Source organism: Pristiophorus japonicus, chromosome 11 (assembly GCF_044704955.1).
Source record: "Pristiophorus japonicus isolate sPriJap1 chromosome 11, sPriJap1.hap1, whole genome shotgun sequence".
Taxonomy (NCBI): domain Eukaryota; kingdom Metazoa; phylum Chordata; class Chondrichthyes; family Pristiophoridae; genus Pristiophorus; species Pristiophorus japonicus.
The window spans coordinates 57,799,863-57,818,969 of record NC_091987.1 but is presented as its reverse complement, the minus strand read 5'-3'; the positions used below and the strand labels follow the sequence as shown (position 1 = coordinate 57,818,969).

Here is a 19,107-nt window from a genome sequence, read left to right as displayed (position 1 = left end):
GTGGGGAATATATTTTCCATGCTTATTGCTTTTTTCCAGCTTTCTCCCTACCTCTTCTGCAAGTGCTGCTTATTCCAGGTATAACCCCAGAGATAGCTCTGGAGACAGCCATCCCTGCATTTGTAGCAGCAGTGAACGCTCTCAATAGGGTCGAATAGTTTTATCGAGGGCTTTCACTCCTGTTATGGATGCTAAATCTGTAAGGTCCTTCAATGAGTCATTACCTTTTGGGTCTGTACCCATCTGTCCCAAAACTCTGCATTCAAATCCCACCAGTCTACCCTTTCACAGCACTAGCCTTGACCAAAATCACAATTTTCTTCCTACAAATCGATGGGACTTCCCTTAGGTGGCTCCACTCCTATCTATCCAAATGCAGCCAGGACATCTTCAAGGTTCCCTTATGGCCCTGCACTGGCACCTCTGCAGTCCCCCAAGGATCTATCATTGGTCCCCCTCCACTTCTTCATCTACATGCTGACTCTCTGTGACATCATTTACGGTCATGTAATCAACTTCCACAGGTATGCGGATGTTCTTAACCTCTTCTGACCTCAATCATCTCCATGCTGTCAGATTGCCGGTCCAATATCAAGTCATGGATAAGTCACAACTTCCTCCAGTTTAAATTCAGGAAGACCAAAGCCATTGATTTCAGCTCCTGGGTTGTAGCGCTGGAGGTGGTTTTTGAGAGATAGGGAAGACAAGGCTATGAAGGGATTTGAACACAAGGATAAGAATTTTACATTTGAGGCTGAGGCATTGGGGACCGGAAGCCAATGTAGGTCAGTGGTGATGGAAAAGCAGAATGTGGTGCAGGATAGGTTGCTGGCTTTGAGTTTTGATTGAGATTAAATTTATGGAGGGTGGAGGATGGGATGCTGCCCAAGGGAGTGTTGGAGTAATCGAGTCTGGAGACAGAAAAGGCATGAACTTGGATTTCCAAAGCTGTTGGACTAGCATGGGGCTGATGTGGGAGATGTTATAGTAGTGGGTGATCCTATAGTGGTGAAAGTAGGCATCATTATGGAGAGGATATGGGGTCGGGAGCTCAGGTTGGTGTCAAGTATGATGCTGAGGTTGTAAACAGTCTGGTTCTGCCTAAAACAGTGGCTGGGGAGGAGGATGGAATCAGTGACTACAGTACTGAGCTAGTGGCTAAAAATTATAACATTGGTCTTCCCAATGTTTAGTTGGAAGAAGTTGTGGTTCATTCAAGACTGGATGTTTGACAAGCAGTCTGACAGGACAGAGGCAATGAGGAGGTTGAGAAAGATGGTTGAGAGGTAGAATTGGATGTCCTCAGCATAAGTGTGGGAGCTGATCCCATGTCTGCAGTGGATGTTGCGAAGGGGCAGCATATAGATGAGGAAAAGGAGAGAACAAAGGATGGATCCTGGGAGATTCCCAAGGTAATGGTGTGAGGGCGAGAGATGCTCTGGCTATGATTGGATAGGTACCAATAGAACCAAGGGTGGACAGTTCCACAAAGTTGAATAATGGAAGAGAGGCATTGGAGGTGCTGGTATGGCCAACAGTGTCCAAGGCTGTAGAGGTTGAGGAGTATGAGTAATAATAATGCACCATGGTCTCAGTCACAGAAAATGTTGTTTGTGACTTTGGTTAGAGCTGTTTTGATGCTGCAAAAGGGATTCCATCAGGAGTTGTGGAAAAGATGGGCATGGATTTGGAAGGTGACAACATGCTCAAGGACTGGAGAGAAAGAGAAGTTTGGAGATGAAGCTGTAGTTTGCAAGGACAGTCGGGCCAAGGGAGTCAGTGCCCGAGGATGGGGAACCATTTACAATGCTGGGTAACATGGGGGACAGAAAGAGAAGTTGGGTGGTCATCAGTTTCATAGTAATGGGGTCAAAAAGGGCAGGAGGTGAGTGTCATGGACAAGATGAGCTTGTAGCGAGCATGAGGAGGGTTATTGAAGAGAAACTAGAAAGATCAGGGATTGTGGCTAGGGAGGGAAGGTCTTAAGGCATGGTTTGGCTAGATGGATATGGGTAAGGAAATAAATCAGCAGAGTAGCTGATGATTTCTATCTTGGTAATAAAGAAATCCATATGACCCGTGCACTTGTTGTTAGAGGTAAGGGCAGCTGGGAAAGAGGGCTTTTTGGGAGTCAGTTAGTAGTGGAGAAAAGAAGCTGGGAGATATCTTTACTCTCCAGGAGAGGCCTGATAGAGCTTGATGTGGTCCAGCCAGATATGCAATGGATGGCTAGACAGGTGTGCACCAGATAAACTCAAGTCTTCCTTGGACAGGAGGAAGCAGATATGGCAGCTGTATTAGAGGGAAATAACTGGAATGGGAGATAGTGAAGATTTTTCTGGGGACAAAGGCAACGGAGTGAGGTTGAATATTTCAACAGCTACAGAGTTGTTGTAACAAATGGAAAGCCAAAGGTTAGGTAGTTGGGAGTTTGAAAGTGGAGTTACGAGAGACTTGGGCTCAGAATTTTGTAATGGAGCAGATGAGAAAGAAGTGGGATTGAGAGAGGCACGTGGGTGCTGAAGGATACAAGGAAGGAGTCAGAGATGACTTTGTCACCTGCACCTATTTTCTATGTTTCTATGTCATGATTGGAGAAACAGAAGCAGAGAAGCTACAAGAGTTGGTGAGGTACTGGTGGAGATTGTGCAATGGAATCAGAAGGTGGAGGAGGAGCAGAGAGTTGTCCATGAGTCAAGAGGTGTGTATTGGCCTCAGGTGTTAGCACACCAGCAGATCCAGTAGACCAGCGAGAATGAAACCCAAGGACTAAGCGCAGGAAAGACCAGGAAGGGTAAAGCACCACTGACCAGATCAGTGCAGGCATGGGAGCAGGTCTGAGAAACAGCTGTGGGGTAGTGCAGAGAGCAAAAGATTAGGAGCAGCAGCAGGAGCTTGAGGAGCTGCTCCAATTGAGTCCAGCAAATGTTGAAGGAGTTCTGAAGGATGAATGGAGCAGAGCAGAGTCAGCAGCCATGGGAAGTAAGCAGCATGGGAGCAGTATAGGAACCAATCAAGAGTTATCCCAATGTGGAATGAAAAGTCTCAGTGGGAGTAGCAGAAACTGTGCTCACAAAAGCGGTTCAGCAGAGAATACAGTTGCTAGGCTCGATCAGATCTGTTTATACACCATTTCTCTGGAGTTCCTGCCGATAACTCGCTAAAGTTATGGTAGAATAGCAGGTGCAACTGCAAGAAAATTCTAGCCCAGGAGTCTAAATATTGCTGTAGCATAAACTTTATGCAATAATCTTTTTGCAGGACCATGTTACATTTTTTTTTCTTAAATGTCATTCGTTCCTGGGCTGTGGGTGTCACTAGCAAGGCCAGCATTTATTGCCCATCCCTAAAATCCCTCTATTGAGAAGATGCAATTTGGATGGCTAATGCCATCATCATCAGGTCATGGATACAAACAATTTTGTCTTTGACATATAGAGGATAATATTCAAATGGGGCAAAATTCAGTACCGTCCCAGGCACGGATGTCACGCCCCGCGAGCCATATTGGGCTTACCGCCCCTAACAGGAAGTGGAGCGCAAAATATCATGCTCCACCTCCGGTTGGGAGCAGGAGCGGGTCACAAAGGAACGCAAAGTTTCCAGCGCTATGCGGTGGAACGCGTAGCACTGGCAGGTAGACAGGGCCCTCCACTTCCATTAAAGGGGAGGGTCAAGCTGCCGACTCTGCGGGATGGAAACAGGGCCATCGCTGGACCACCAGGGAGCGGGGTGCTGTGGCAGCAGCCCGGCACAGAGTGTCGGGCTGCAAATTCGAGGCATGAACCCAGTGATCTGCAACCAGGAAGGGCGTGGCCGGTAAGTCGGTCATTTTTCTTTACTGCCGCACCACCCCTTCAATTTCCACCCCACGAGCACCACTGCCTGTGGCAGCTTCACGGGCTGCTAATGAGCTTTCGCTCTGGGGCAAAAACGGGTCATGATGTCATCATCACTGGCGCAGCAGTGCTACCGGGAGAAGCAGGGCACTTCTGGCTACTGCTGCCACAAAACTTTCGCGGAATTTCCCGGGAGTCGGTAGTGGCGCTGCGCCGGGGTGAAAAGTTATTTGTGCCGCAGGGTCGCTAACAGGAGGCGCAAAGAACCCACATTTTTCCTACAAAGAAGAAGAAATCTGCTGTAATTTCCAAATATAAAAGGAGTGACCTTTCAAAGTCTAAATCCTTTTTACAAATGAATTTAAACCATATCGATGAATTGCCATTCTCTTCCTCATTCTTTGTAAATTATCCTGTATATGCCAGAGAAAGTAGTTCAAGGAGTCTTAGATGAATTCATGGGGACACTATTCTTTTGAAACGTTTTAACCTCATTATCTCGGTCATATCACCCTCCTCTTCCCACGTCTTATTTTCCATCCTTGTTTTCCAAGACAAATCTGAATAATTAAAAAAAACTGAAGAGGATAATAAAGCTGGTACTCAGCAGAAATACTTTTTCCACAGAAGCCGAGAAGGAATCAGAAGGATGGAACGGTGCATGCTTGCTGTGCAAAGGAGAAAAACCCTATTATCTTTTGTATGCATCTGATACGAAAGCATTCTTGTCAGGTTGTACTATAGGAGGAGAAGGATAATCATCTAGATATGTGCTGCATACCTCAAGCAAAGAATAAACTGTCAAACTATAAATCTTCTTTTGCAGACAAATTTGCGCCGTGACAAGAGAGATTTACTAAAGGTTATACCTTTCCAAGTGCTCTCTAGGCCAACACAAAAATTCCAAAAAACCAACTATGTCATAGATTGCGACTGACTGATTTGATTAAAAATACTCTCCATAAAGTTTGAGACTGTTTGCAGGAAGTATAGAAAGATATGTGTCTCAATTTGTCTCTTTCAAATTGTACAGTGAGGGTGTAACAGTGCAAGGACAAGGGTCTTGTTACTATTAGGAAGGGATGAATGAGGTGCCCTTTGCACTTGTGATTTTTTTTAAGCCCAATTTGTAATACTGCAACGTCATCGCTGATTAAATTACCTGAAATGGTACATTGGCAGGCATTTTAAGCATCTATTATCACAGGTCAACAATATGATTGCAAATTTTACAAGCACTAACATGTCTTTGATCTGTAAACTTTTTTTTTTAAACACAGGATAATTAAAAGATCTACCCACATTAAACCTTCCTCAGAATACTTTTGTTGGCTTACACAGCAGCCAGTAGTCTACTGATGACAAGATAAAAGGTCAGTCGTTCGAGAGTGGAATTGTGTAAGGTACTGGAAAGGGAAGAGTCATTTGATTTGATTTAAGTTTAAAAAAATCAAAAGTTTACTAGCCACAAAAACATGTTGTGCATTCTTTGCCCTGTCCGTCTTATCTGGGAGGGTAGGAGTCTGACTGGAGAAGATCTAAATGATACCATATCATTTCTTTAATAGCTAAACAGTTGCAAATATAAATCTGAATTCACATTCAAAAACTGTGTTTTAAATTATCAGTTCAATAGGTACAATGTTAAAATGCAACAGCATGTCCTGTATGGAGGAAAAAGAAATGATACATCTACTGATAAATGTTCAATGAAAATACTACACACATTTCAAAGAGAACACTGGTTATTTCACCACAGAGCACAAAAGGTCAATAGAAGCAACTTGGACCTTACCAATTATATATAGAAACTATTCTCATTGGAGTAGACACGGAAGAGGAATAGACTTAGCTTAGGTATACTTTAGCACATTTGTAGCTTGCTGTGAGACAATATCATTACACAGCAGCTTCTGGACAACTGCCTACTGCCAGTGATATTCGAACAGACTTATCCTTGCAGGCATTATTAATTCATTAATCATGTGCACTTCTAGCATTTCCTGATATGCAATCATTCAATCAAAAGAATGAAATGCGGCAAAGTGATTTTAGAATTTACTTCTCCCAAATAAAGAGAAATCACGTCATAATGAGTCAATGCATGCAACAAGTGTCTTTTGTCTTGTGATAATAACTTGTCCATTAAAAACAGATAGCATTAGGGAATTTGTAGCATCCATTGTGTACACTTCCATAACAGTACCTTTTATTTTCTCCTCCATACAAGCTTATTTGTTTAGGACACTTATCTATTCTGCTGTTTTTCTCACCCATTTAAAGCTTTGCCTTCATTTCAAGACTCTTCTCCTACATGCGATACACATTCTCTGATCAAGGCTGGGTGGGTTGACTTATGAGCCTTCTGCTCAATTTTCTTTCCCATTTTACAAAAGCAATAAAGTGTACTAGCCACAAAAAAAACATTTTGTGTTGCTATGTGAATTCTTGGCTGAGGTACAAATTCAATTTATCATGTTGACTGTTATTACGACTGACAATTAGTAAAATAAACCATTTCCCCCACATACCACTCACCTTATTCTCTTCTCTTCAGCTTTTCTCAACTGTTCATCTCTGCGTAAAACTTCCAAAATCATTTCCTTTTCCTTGTCCAACAAGAATGACAGATTGACAATCTCAGTAGTTTTGGACATGCTTCTGCAGTGCCAATCTTTGTTACACTCTCCTTGGATTTGGTGATCTGGTGACGAAGACTGGTTTAGGAGAAGATTACTGGCTGAGAAATCCAGGAATCAATGAAGTGAGCATAACAAATGCAAACAGGACTGGCTCAAGGTGAAAATCTTCCCAACGAATATGACTAACTGCATGCTCTCAAAAAAAATCTATTTTTGGAATGGTACTGTTACACAGCATGTACCGATCGGCTGTATTCCTTTGAGGCAAGTTATAAAAATTGCTGTCAAGGCTACATAAATGAATTCAGTATCTTCCAGTTCCTATAACATCGATCCTTCTGGGCATCATGGCGTTATCTGCATCTGAAAAACGTATACATTTACTTCTTGGAAGCTTTCAGCCACCTTTGTTGCTAAAAAGGAAGAAAAAAAAATAAAGTTAATAAAATATATTCTCAATCCTCATTAATATCAACTAGCTAGCTTGGTAAAATTCTAGTATGTCCTCAATAGGGATGAAAAAAGGTTATTAAAAGGTAAATAATAGGGTGCTTTAACAATTAATTAGTTACTATCCTGGGAGTGGTATATTTTAATAACATTAATTTAACAAGGTGACTGGAAAGGTTAACATTTTGCCATATTGCCCGAGTAGCTAATTATGACCTTATGCAAAGCCTTAGTAGTGCAGCATGGTTCACTCCCAATCACTCTCAAAGCTGCAGTTTTATTTAACCTGGTCAGCAAGCTAGTTTAAGTGAAAATATTCACCTTGAGGTGTTTAATGGTTTGTAAACAGAGATTCACATTTGAACTAGGTAACTCAGTGGATTAGATATTGGTCTGTACAAATCCATCTCAAACTGATGGTGTTATGTATGTAAACATTACCAATGTGTAAGACTTGCCACCAGGGGGCGCACTTGTGGAAGAACCAAGGGTCACCTGTACATCCTAGGCAAGCAGGTATAAAAGGCATTCTACCATGCTGCTTCCTCACTCTGGAGTTAAAACAAAAAGACCAAGGTCACAACAGTTTGAGCTTAAGATACACAGTCTTGTGGAGTTATTCTAAATGTAACAGATGGGATGAAAGTTTCCTGCATTTGCTGGCTAAAACGGTCCGGTGTGTAATGCAACTCGATCCAGTTATGAGCCTAATTTGGCACTAACGCCACGTGGAGAGACCAGAGGATGGCTGGCGTGGGAAATGGGAAGAAAGCATCTGGTGCTACAATAAAACTGTGTCCACTGAATGGTTAATGTAGCTCCTTCCCCATGACTTAGCATAATGCAAGCTCAATCTAATCTAGATTAAGGTACTGGGAAGAGATGAGGGGGCCGAAATTCAGGCACGTCAGAAAGCTGGCGCACCAACAAATTTTTACCTGTTTTTTCCGCCGGGAGCGATGAGGCGACTTTCGGATCAATTTTCAGTGCTTTTAACTTTTTTTGATGGCGGACCGGAAGTCGGTCGTAATGGGAGCGGAAGTGCGGTGGTAAGTCCTGCTGAGAGGCGGAAGTTGGGGGCGGGATCGAGTCTCCGCCGCATTCGCTCAGCAGTGGAGACGTCACTGCACGTGTTAAAGGGGAGAGAATCGGGGATTTATTTAACTTCGACCACTGGGCCACCAGGGAGGGTTTCGTCCAGGTCAGCAGCCTGGCACCCAAGGTGGTGTGCCAGGCTGCCTGTTGGTAGCCCGGCCAAACCCGCGGCAATAATTTGCCAGCCGATCAGGAAGTTGGCCGGCAAAAATTAAAACATGGCGGCTGCGGAAGTGTGCCCTCCGTTGAAGAGCGGCATATAGATGACGCGCTTGCGGCGGTTGGCAGCAGCGGGGCGGAAGTGGGGACAGGACGAAAAATCCCCGAGTTAAATTAGGATCGGGGCAGCCCATCGACTGCAACGCGGCGGCCACTCGATTCCGCCATGACTGCAGCAAAACGGCAGTAACGGGCCTTATTCGGACCCTGAATTTCGGCCACAAAGTATTTCAGCAGGCGAATTGGGGTAGAGAAGAAAAAGAGAGATCAAGTGAACCCATCACATTGTTGTACACCTAATAAGAGAATTAAAATACCACAGAAAAAGTCATCTTTCTGTAATTTAATTGAGGAGGGGTTTAATGAGCTAGTTTTAAATAAAACTGATTAGGAATTTTATTTTCCAATTAAAGCAAGGAAAAGAATCACTACAATTCTATTGCTAAGATTACATAATTGTGAATGTTAAAATCAAGCTTCATATGCAAAATTACATTTTCATGCCATACTGCCTCTGGCTCATGAACGCAACGGATGGGCCCCTGCTTTCTGTACCTCCCTCACCACACACACATACACATGCACACAACCCCTTCCCCCCTGAACGTTTATACAAGACCAGCTTAGGATACAAGCAAAAGTTCTGATGAAGGGTCGTTGACCCGAAACGTTAACTCTGTTTTTCTCTCCACAGATGCTGAGATTTCCAGCATTTTCTGTTTTTATTTAGGATACAGTTGGCAAAAGAAGTTATTCAACAGAAACATTTCCAGGAGATAGGTGTCAATGTTTGGGCTTTTGTGACCATTTTTCCATTGAAAGAATTTGGAAAAGCTTACTTTTAGATATTGTGCTTTAATGCATTGTGTATTCACCAAAGTTTAAAAATGACATATGGTCAAAATGCTAATGAGCTAACTTTGAAGTGGTTTCCTCATAGACTGCAAATAAAAAGCAATTCATTATCCTGTCTTGGCAATTGACAAACACCTCACCACATTGTGTCTGACTCCTTTTCACTGTAAACAGAGGGAGATTTTTTTTAAATTAGTCAGAGACACAAGCAGTTGCTTTACAGCGAGAACAGTCAGGTCCAACAAAGATTGCAAGGTTAGAATACAGGACAGTAGTTTAAAATTACTTTAAAGTCAAGCAAAATTACCCACTAAGGTGAGGAAGCACCAAATTATTTGTATTAATTGAAATAAGCGAAGCCGATCGTGTTGGTCTATATGTTCACGTGCTGTGAAATAAAGCACGTTCATGGTTCTCATCTTGCCTCATCTCAACAAGTGTTTGCTCGGTGCACTTTTGAAGAGATTGAAGAAACATACGTGAAAGACAAAGTGGCAATTATTCATCTTCATTGCCTGGTCAGCAATCTAGTAGAGTGAATCGCCCACTCGTTATAGAACCTGCCTTATTTTCCCAAGTTGCAAGGTTAGATATAGGATTGTACAAGCATAATCCTAAACATAAGATACTCAGACTGCTTACAAGAGCGACTAATGAGCAGTACTCTACCAGGGGGAATATCCAAGGCAAATCCTTGACCTTGTAATAATAGGATGCACCATCTTCAGTTTTGTTTAAAGTTGGGAGAGTGCTTCCCTAGTTTTCCAGTTAACATTAAGGACTAACTTTGTCGCATTTAGAGTTGCTAACATCGTCTCTTTCTCATTTCTATCTTCTTAGGTTTTTATAAATACCATGATGCCTCATGCATTGATGTAGCAGAGGATTCCATGACTACAAATCAAGTGATGAGGAACATAATTATATTGTAACCCAAACCTTTTATAATTTCCTCTGTCCCACCTGAATATTTTTTCCTCATTCCAGAATTATTACAACAAAAACAATTTGTATTTATGTAGCACCTTAAACATAGTAAAATGAGCCAAGGTGCTTCATTGGTGTATTATATTACATCAGCAAATGTGAAGTTCAGTAATCAGGACCTATAGTGTGGTGATAAATGTGTCCACTGCTGCTCTCTCGTCGTACGTCAACGTTGGCAGCATTGGTGATCGCCCGCCCAATCAGGCTTCACGTGTCGCCTCCGGTTAGGTACAGCCTTCCTCGGAGAGCAAGGTTAAAAGGAACGTGTTGGAAAGAGGAATGTCATAGAAGTGAGCCACCTACATGCCCAGGACATTAGCCATCCTTTTTGAACACCACCACTGAGGAACCTTGTGCTGGCATCATACTGCCATGGTGCTTGTTAGTTACCAGTTAATAGGTCGCAGTTTCACATTTTGACATGACAACATTAAGAACAACCTGTCCCATTTATACAACACCTCATCATGTCCTCAGGACATCTGAAAAGTGCTTCACAACCAATAGATTATTTTTGAAGTGCAGTTACCATAGGTACCATAGGCAAATAGGGCAGTCAATTATACTCAGCATGGTTCCCCAAACAGTATAGAGATGAATGACCAGTTAATGTTTTTTGGTGGTGGTGGTGAAGAGAGGAATGTTGGCCAGGAGGGCATGGAAAACCATGAACGTACATAGAAAGAGTTGGAAAAGTATACTCAGATGTAGGAGCCAAGCAAGCTTACAGTCAAAGCAATCAAGATGCTTTGAAAGGCAACATAATAAGTTGTAACCGCTTAGTTTGTGCGCTTACCTTGGCAGCCTTGCGCAGGCCAGAAAATGTATTCCTCACTACTCCCAGGTCCGAGCCACAGGAGAGAGAGACTGCACATACATTCTGTCGCTTCTGCACTATATTGCCCCCTCCTCCAACCAGAGCCACCCTTCACTGCAGGATCTCTTCAGCACTCGCACTAAATGCAGTCCTGCCTCCACTTTTCAGAAACTTGCAGCAAGAGTTGCTGCCATCAGATATCCTGCCCCTGACCTCTAGGCACTAAGCGTTAAGAATGTGGAAAAATATTGAAATAAGTTGAACTTACATTACAGTACTAGGTTAACTATCTTGACCCATAGAGTGCCAGATGCATTTTTGGCCCCATTGTGCCACTGCAGTCTAATTTCTTAGGCAGAGACATTGGGTGTCCAAAAACAGACAATAATATACTGTCATTCCACAAATGAAAACAATGCTGTCATTGGTGTATATAGAGGCAGCGAAGAGGGTGATTGGATTGGACGTCACCAAGATCCAGGTCGCTGATTGGAACGTGGGCAGGTACTGCAGGAGTGGCGAGGTCGTGGCGAAGGAGCGGCGAGAGATTGTAGAGGGACTTGATCGGGGCCAAGGAGAGGCGTGAGTTTGGGGCCCAGAAGAGGCGAGGGCTGAGGGGCAGCACCGGCTAGCCCACACTGCAATATGTGTGCGCACTAGGTCCGTGCAGTATAGCTGGTCTCCAGTCGTCTTGGTTAACCCTTGCCACTGGACCAAGACCTAGCTCTGCCAAGCCCGTGTGGTGGCTGGTGTGCAACGGGCACCACGTTAAAAAAATCCACGCATAGGCATCTTCCACCCTTCAACATGTAGTTCGGGACCTGGAATATTAGGTCCTTCATTAAAACACCTGTGAACTTTTTGGCGTGGAAGCAAATCATCCTCGACTTGAGGGACTGCCTATGATGATGATAGAGGCACATAGCCTGTGGGTGATACATTGTATAGGTCTGACTGCACACTATACGATCTGACTGCGCACCATACAACAGGTCCAACATAGTATCAGTTAGTTAGCAAACTAAATTGAAAACCAGCTGCATTTTAAGATATTTGCCAAAAATAAGATATCCTAACAAACAGAGATGCAAGTGTTAACTGTTTGCATTAATGAAATAAAGCTCTACTTTGACACCGACCTACCCAGATCTGACATTCTGATAAGTTAGATGTTGTAAGTGCTGCACATCAATAAAATTATCACTAAAATGTAAATGTTATATTCTACAGTCATCAATTGGAACAAGCTTTCCACCAACCCTCTTCCCAGTTACCCAATTTGATGCCTAATGGCCTCCCACTATTAGATGTGAGAAAACATACCAACTGAGAGTGTTTTGTTCTTTGCAAAAGTAACTGCATACATGAGTCATCCTCAGCCACCTGCTGCTAACCACATACAAATAGGTGCACTTATTTACTTTTCAGGACACATGATTTGGGTTCAGCAGAAAGCAGTTAATATCCTCCTGAGTGCATGGTAAGGCAAATGATAAATTGTTCCTTGCACATTGAGTTCAGAAAGATCCAGTTTCTGGAACAGTCAGGTTCCTAATTGAAGCCTGAATGCCACACAGATTTTGTGCAGTGACCCGATACAAAAAAAAGATAATCACCTATTCGTAAATAAATAATTAAGACCCCCTGTCCAGAGAGCCATTATTATCTAATCTAGGAATAACAACCCACGGCACATAGGTAATAAAACCAAATACCAAAAGGTGTGCATCAGAAATGAACAGCTCATTACACTGGAACTTAGTGCATCATGGGCGATTTTTAAATGGTGATCTGAACCAGTTGAACTGAATCCAGACAGATGAGTAAGTTGACATATTCTTGAGAATTACCACACAACAGACAGGAATAAGCTGGAACTCAATTCATCAGGTATAATGTCAAATGTAACAAGAAACACTTTGCCAACATTTCGCTTGTCCTCAAAAGAACATTTATATGGAATCAAAAATATATTTGAATTAGGTTTACTCCAAAAAATTAGGCCTAATGTCCTTACAGGTCAAATCTGCACTACTGGGCCAATCTAGTGCAGCCCAAGTCTTTGTATACCACCTGGATTAAAACCATCTCTGTAGTGTATGTAAGCACCTTTAGTAATGACTCCACGAGGCAGGGTACGATACTTAAACTGTGTAGACCTGTAGTCCTTTATTTGCAGCTCCTAGAGTGTGAGCTCCTTTTTATACTGGGTTACCTGCCGTGTGCAGGTAACCCTTAGGTCTCCAGCAGCAGCACCCTCTGGTGTACAGGTAAGGTGTGTACAGTGTAAGGGTGCATAACAGTGTTACAGACATCACACAGTAAACAGGCATGCATTCACAACAATACTCCCCCCTAAGCATTTTTCATATCCTTCTTGTCATGACCAGGGGAGGTGATCAGTGGTGGGCTATGGGAGGTTGTGGTGAGAGTTGTGTGGTTGCCAGGTGTGACCCCTGTGCTTGTGGCTGGCCTCGTACGTTTCCCCTCCCTCACACACAGACCAAGTAGTTGTGGGGTGGTGGGCAGGGCCACAAGACTGGGTGGGCTCCTTGTCCACCAATGGTGGCCAGGGGTTGTGGGGCTGGTCTGGTGCAGGTTGCCATTGGTGGTGGCTGGGCTGCCCATTGACCACTGTCCCTGTAGTGGGTCTGCTCCCACTGACTGTGTGTGTCCCCTGCATGGTCAGGTAGCCTGCTGGACCTGGGGATCTCCCACAGGGGGATTCCATTGGCATCAGCATGGTCCCTGTAGGACCCAATGTCCTTTGGTAGTGTCCTACCGGTATACATGACATCTTGGCTCTGATCACACATAGTCGAGCCTGCATTATACATTTTAGCATTTGCATCACTTTTGGGTGTCCTGGTTTCAACAGACATGGTTACATTAGGCATTTCACATTCTCTATCATTATTGTTAAGCATAATAAACTTGTTCTTAACCTTACTGACACCTGTATTCATCTCATTAGTCACATTAGTTAAACCAGCATCACAATTCATTGTTACATTGCATACATTTTCATACTTGCACCCTTTAATCGCATCTTTAGCTTTAAAGTCCGTGTACTCAAATAGTTGAAACTTCCCCTTTAAATTTCTTTGGTTACCGTTCTCCTTTAAGGGAGCCTTCAAATCCGATTGGCCGCTCGGTGTCACGGAATGGCGGTGGCCATTTTGATTATAAGTTTTTCTCCTTGTGGTTTTGCAGCCATTTCCTGCAGGAGGGCTGTGGTGGTCTTTTCTTCCACAGGGCCACTTCACCTGATGTAGCCAATTCCTGCCCAGCAGCGTGGGACCGTCGCCGGCTACAATTCACAGCGGGAGTTTGTTCAACACGCTGCCCTGGGAGACCTGGACGTCTACGCTGCCAATTATTTGGATTTTATCTTTGGTATAGGTGAGCAGCTTTGCCTGGACAGGAGACAGTTTTGGTCGAGTGGCAGGATTCATCCAAATTTTCTCAAAGGTCGTTTGGCTCATTGCATACTGGCTCGCCCATGTCGCTCTCCATAGAAACTGGGACTCCATCGACGTCTACTTTCATCGTTCACGGAGAACTTTCGATGGAGCAGGTATGAATTCCATACCTCTTCTTCCAGGGGTTGAGAAACTTCCTCTTCATGTGTGTCAGAGCCCCGGTGATCAGCCAGCTCATCAGAGATGCAGTGAATAAAGCTTTTCTGCACATCCTTTGAAGGTGCCTTTTCTCTTTGCATGCATAGTCTTTGTAGCAGCACTGGTGGGCCCTGTGGTTTCCTCCACAGCGCCAGCACGGTTTGCCCTATGTGGAGGACTCAAGGTTGCGGGAGTCGGGGCAGCGTTTCTGCCCTTAGAAGTATCCATGCGGTGCACTGCTCTCATTGGTTTAGAGTCCCTTAGTGCTTCATTTAGGTGGTCACCAAAGTCGCATGGTGCAGCCAGTCTCCTTAAGTGTTCCAATCTTCCCCATCAGTAAATTGCTGAAAGATGCTGAGATTCAACATGCTGAGCGTGTGGTTCATGACCTCGTATTCCCGTCGCCAGTTGTAGTGTATGTAAGCACCTTTAGTTAATGACTCCACGAGGCAGGGTATGATACTTAAACTGTTTAGACCTGTAGTCCTTTATTTGCAGCTCCTGAGTGAGGACAACAAGCTGTTTGTTCCTTTTTATACTGGGTTACCTGCAGTGTGCAGGTAACCCTTAGGTCACCAGCAGCACCCTCTGGTGTACAGGCAAGGTGTGTACAGTATAAGGGTACATTCAGTGTGGCATAACAGTGTTACAGACATCACACAGTAAACAAGCATGCATACACAACAATCTATACCTGTTTTTAAATAATAAGAAAAATCAAAAGATATATAAAAATGGTCTGTTTTGACCACTTCCCACCAAGAACTTGTTCGGCCTCCCCTTCCCCCAGCTCCTGTTGTGACCCTGGTTTTACTTCTCTCTCGATTGACTGTGAACTTAGTCCAGTTTCCCTTTCACACTCCCCACAGTCCTTACTCAATCTGGTCTGCTATCTTTCCCCATCTTGATCTTGCTTTGTTTCCTTTACTACCATGACACTGTTTTGTTCCTTTTGCTGGTCCAGATTTTGAAATGACCAATTGGAAATATAAAATAATTTAATGCAAATGTAGGAGGTGCAAGGCTGCTTACCAGATAGCAAAATACATCAGGATCATAAGATCAAGATCATAAGAGTGCACAAACAAGAAATGAGCATTCACCCCAGATAGTTATCCCATACCATATTTCATGACAAATAGTACAAAACCTACTTGTAAATACACATCAAGGAACAACTTGAATTTTTATCACATCGTTGGATGTAAAAAAAAAGTCGCAAGGTGCGTCGCAGAAATATAATCAGAGAAAATCAACACCAAGCCAAAGGAGGAGATATTAGGAAAGGTGACTAAAATCTTGGCCAAAGATGTAGATTTTAAGGAGGGTCTTAACAAGGAAGAGAGGGAGGTAGAGAGGTCTAGAGGTTTAGGGAGGGAGTTCCAGAGCTTAGGGCCTAAATGGTTGAAGACATGGCTGCCAATGGTGGGTCGAAAAGATTTTGGAATGCACAAGATGCCAGAATTAGAACTGGAAAAAAGGGGGTTGAAGATGGGGCAGTAAGTTTGCAAGGACAGAGGCATTGAGGTTTCTTTTTGGAGTAACCATTAAAAAGCGCCATTTTAGGTTCACAAGTCCTGTTCAAAGCGAGCTTTACACAATATGTTTGTCAAACACTTAGTGAAATTATACAAATTGTATTGAAGCAGGTTAGTGTTTCTTAAAATGTCACAGCACAGCTTGTGTGATATCTGCAGCTGAAGTATTCTGCTGTTCTCCCTTCCAACAACCAAGACAAAGGTGCTAAATGATGACAGATATCTTAGAAAAAATAAACTGTACTCATGCCAACACATGAAACTGTTGCTGGTTTTGCATTTCCAATTAAAGTAATTTTGACTAGATGGCAAAGCACCAGGAACTCAGCAAATGGGAACAGTTTAGAAGTAAGCTCCTGGTTCAGTCTTCTGAGCAGAAGGGAGTTGTTTTGGTTAAATGTAAATGAATTGTACGAAATGCCTAAAATCAATTTAAATACACCATATTTCATGGTAAAAAAAAAAGCTTGTTTCTCAATTGCCAGTAACAAGTACAAATATAGATTTGAAGCTAAATTGCTCTATAATTTTTTCTTCCTCTAGTGAGGTCGTGTACTCTTCCTGAGATACGAGACCATAGGTGTTGGCAATTGACCAGACCTCAAGGTGGTCATTCAGGGGCATCAAAGCTCAGCTTAATTCGGTTCTCATTTCCCAGTCGTGGGACCCAGTCAGCGATTGTGAATAGGAACCCGAGACTTTTTCTACTCTAGCACAAGAGTGCTCAAGTCAATTGTAGTACCCTACCACCATCTTAGCTGTAATGAACTAGCTCAGCACAGACAGAGATTTGAATCAAGAACCTTCCCAGCCGGTATGACTCTGTATTACACTGGGTGGTCCATTTACCACCAGAGACATCCAGGGAAGCAAAGCTGAATAAGGCCCCAGAAAAAAATCATGCATCACTTTCATTGTGATAATGTCATGCACAAATTGACATAATAACGTGGTGATGTAACACAAGTGGAATCATTGCTTCTCATACTTATAAAAGTGAGCAAACACCTTCCTCAGAACTTTAAGGGGCCGAAATTGCCCACCGCCCGAAATGAGTCGCACCTACCGCTCTTGGAGAAATTCAGCATTCGTGCTTTTTTTTTTTGGAGTGGGATGGGACGAGTGACCGCCGCTCGAAGTAATCAGCGCCACGCTGATGACATCATCGCGCTGGTGCATCACAACGTACCTCCCCATCAGTTAAAGGGAAGGGCCACTGCGAACTCTGCAGCCACTTTAGTGACAAACACTGGGCCACCAGGGAGGGTTTCGGCCAGGCTGGTGGCCTGGCACCCAAGGGGCCGACAAAAAAAACATGGCGTGGCATGGCGTCGCGTCAGCGCCGCCTCCCCTTTAAGGGCGGCCGTGCTGCCAAGCCACAGAGTGTACCGACAGAAGGGGCAAATTCGGGAAGGGGTCACTGCCGGTTGGTAAGGGGTCGGCTGATGCACGCCGCAGTGGGAAAACAGGTGGGGCAGTCCCTGACACCACTCCAAAACTGAGGAAGGGCAATTTTTTTTAAATGGCTGCCCCTTCGCGGAGACTCGGCCGCCAGTCCGCACCAACCCTAAATGTGCTGTGCCATGATTGCATCTATAATTTATGTGCATATACCATCGGATGTAACCAGGAACTGTGCAGTTTGTAGAGTTACAACACTGGCCCCTTGATCTATGTGGGACCAATAACATAAGCCCCAATTTTAACGCTGGGCTGGTTTGAGACAGGCGGGAGTCCTCCACGAACTCTTCAGCACGAGGCCCAGACCTCATTTGAATATGAATAGCGTCTTGCCCTCCCAATGCAAGCAGCAGAGAGCCAGCCGAACTTTTGCACGTCTCTTACAGTGCGGTTGCATCCTTGCTTTCACTTGTAGCTTCTGCAGCTGATTAGTACAAGAGGGACAGAGACAGACAGACTTGCATTTATATAGCGCCTTTCACGACTACCGGACATCTCAAAGCACTTTACAGCTAATTTGCGCACAGCAAACTCCCACAAACAGCAATGTGACAATGACCAGATAATCTGCTTTTTTTATGTTGATTGAGGGATAAGCATTGGCCAGGACAGAGATGAAAAGAGGTGTGCCTGCTTCTCAGAGCATCCCCAAGGAACCAGTAGTTCAGGTCTGGACAGAGGTTGCAGACAGTCAGTCCCACCAGCATCAGATCCCTGAATTGGCTGCAATACCGAAGGTTGTCCGATAACCTCACGAGAGCAGCAAGGGTGAGTATACTTCATCTCACCACCTCTCTCAGCAGCACTTCACAGCACTCCTTTCAGCTCCTCTCCAGAAACTCTCAACAATTTCCTTCCCTCCATCACATCCTTCAGCATCCTGTCACAAGGGCACAAGCACAACACCTCTCAAGGGGCCAGATTTTTGGCTTTCGGGGTTTTTCAGCAAAAATGGTAGCGATACGTGAAACTTATCATTTTTCGCTGCGCTACTGTTTTTAGGCCGAACTTTCAGCCTTTATGTCTGGTAAGGGAGGTGTTGCACAAACATTCGTGGCATAAAACGCGAGTTTTAGCAACTTTTAGTCCGGAGCCAGGAGCGCTGAGAGAAAGGCCTTGGGAGGGGGAAAAAAAAAAATTCCCCAAACCATTTCAAAAAAATTTACAAGGCTTAACTATCTAATCGCTGCAAAAAAATTATAAACTTAAACTTACCTTTTTTGCAAGTTTTCATACTTACTGCTGCTGGCGGGGCTACACCTACAAGGTTGACCTATTGTTATTCTGGGTGCGGCGTACGGGTCAGGAGTGTGCTGAAACTCGGACGCAAACGCAATCCAAGTTGTTACTCGTCGGCGCACCTCTCCCCGGCGGTACTTGAAAGCGTCACTGCAAACAGGGACCCGAGGATCCCGCCCGAGCTTTGCGACTGGGTTTTCACAGCAGTGGGTTGGAATATATATAGCTCCACCTATGGACTACTGACAATGCAACCAGTGCTGTTTATAATAAAGGGAACAGGTCACCTGACTGGGGAGTTCCGGCATGTTCTGCCATCGGAAGGCTGTATGTGTTTCTGCGAGT

At 44.0% G+C, this 19,107-nt stretch overlaps 1 protein-coding gene across 9 annotated transcripts in view; it reads right to left on the bottom strand.

Moving 5' to 3' along the window:
• The window catches only part of sytl5 (synaptotagmin-like 5), a 322,939-nt gene that overhangs the window by 174,375 nt on the left and 129,457 nt on the right, over nt 1-19,107 (bottom strand). For 8 of the 9 annotated variants that reach the window (XM_070893405.1, XM_070893414.1, XM_070893411.1 and 5 more), the window contains exon 2: nt 6,378-6,894. In XM_070893405.1, coding sequence (XP_070749506.1) covers nt 6,378-6,496 — 119 coding nt within the window. In that variant the 5' untranslated portion in view covers nt 6,497-6,894. Of the gene's footprint in view, nt 1-6,377; nt 6,895-7,372; nt 7,429-19,107 lie in introns of those variants that run through there. The other variant, XM_070893410.1, reaches the window with a different exon arrangement.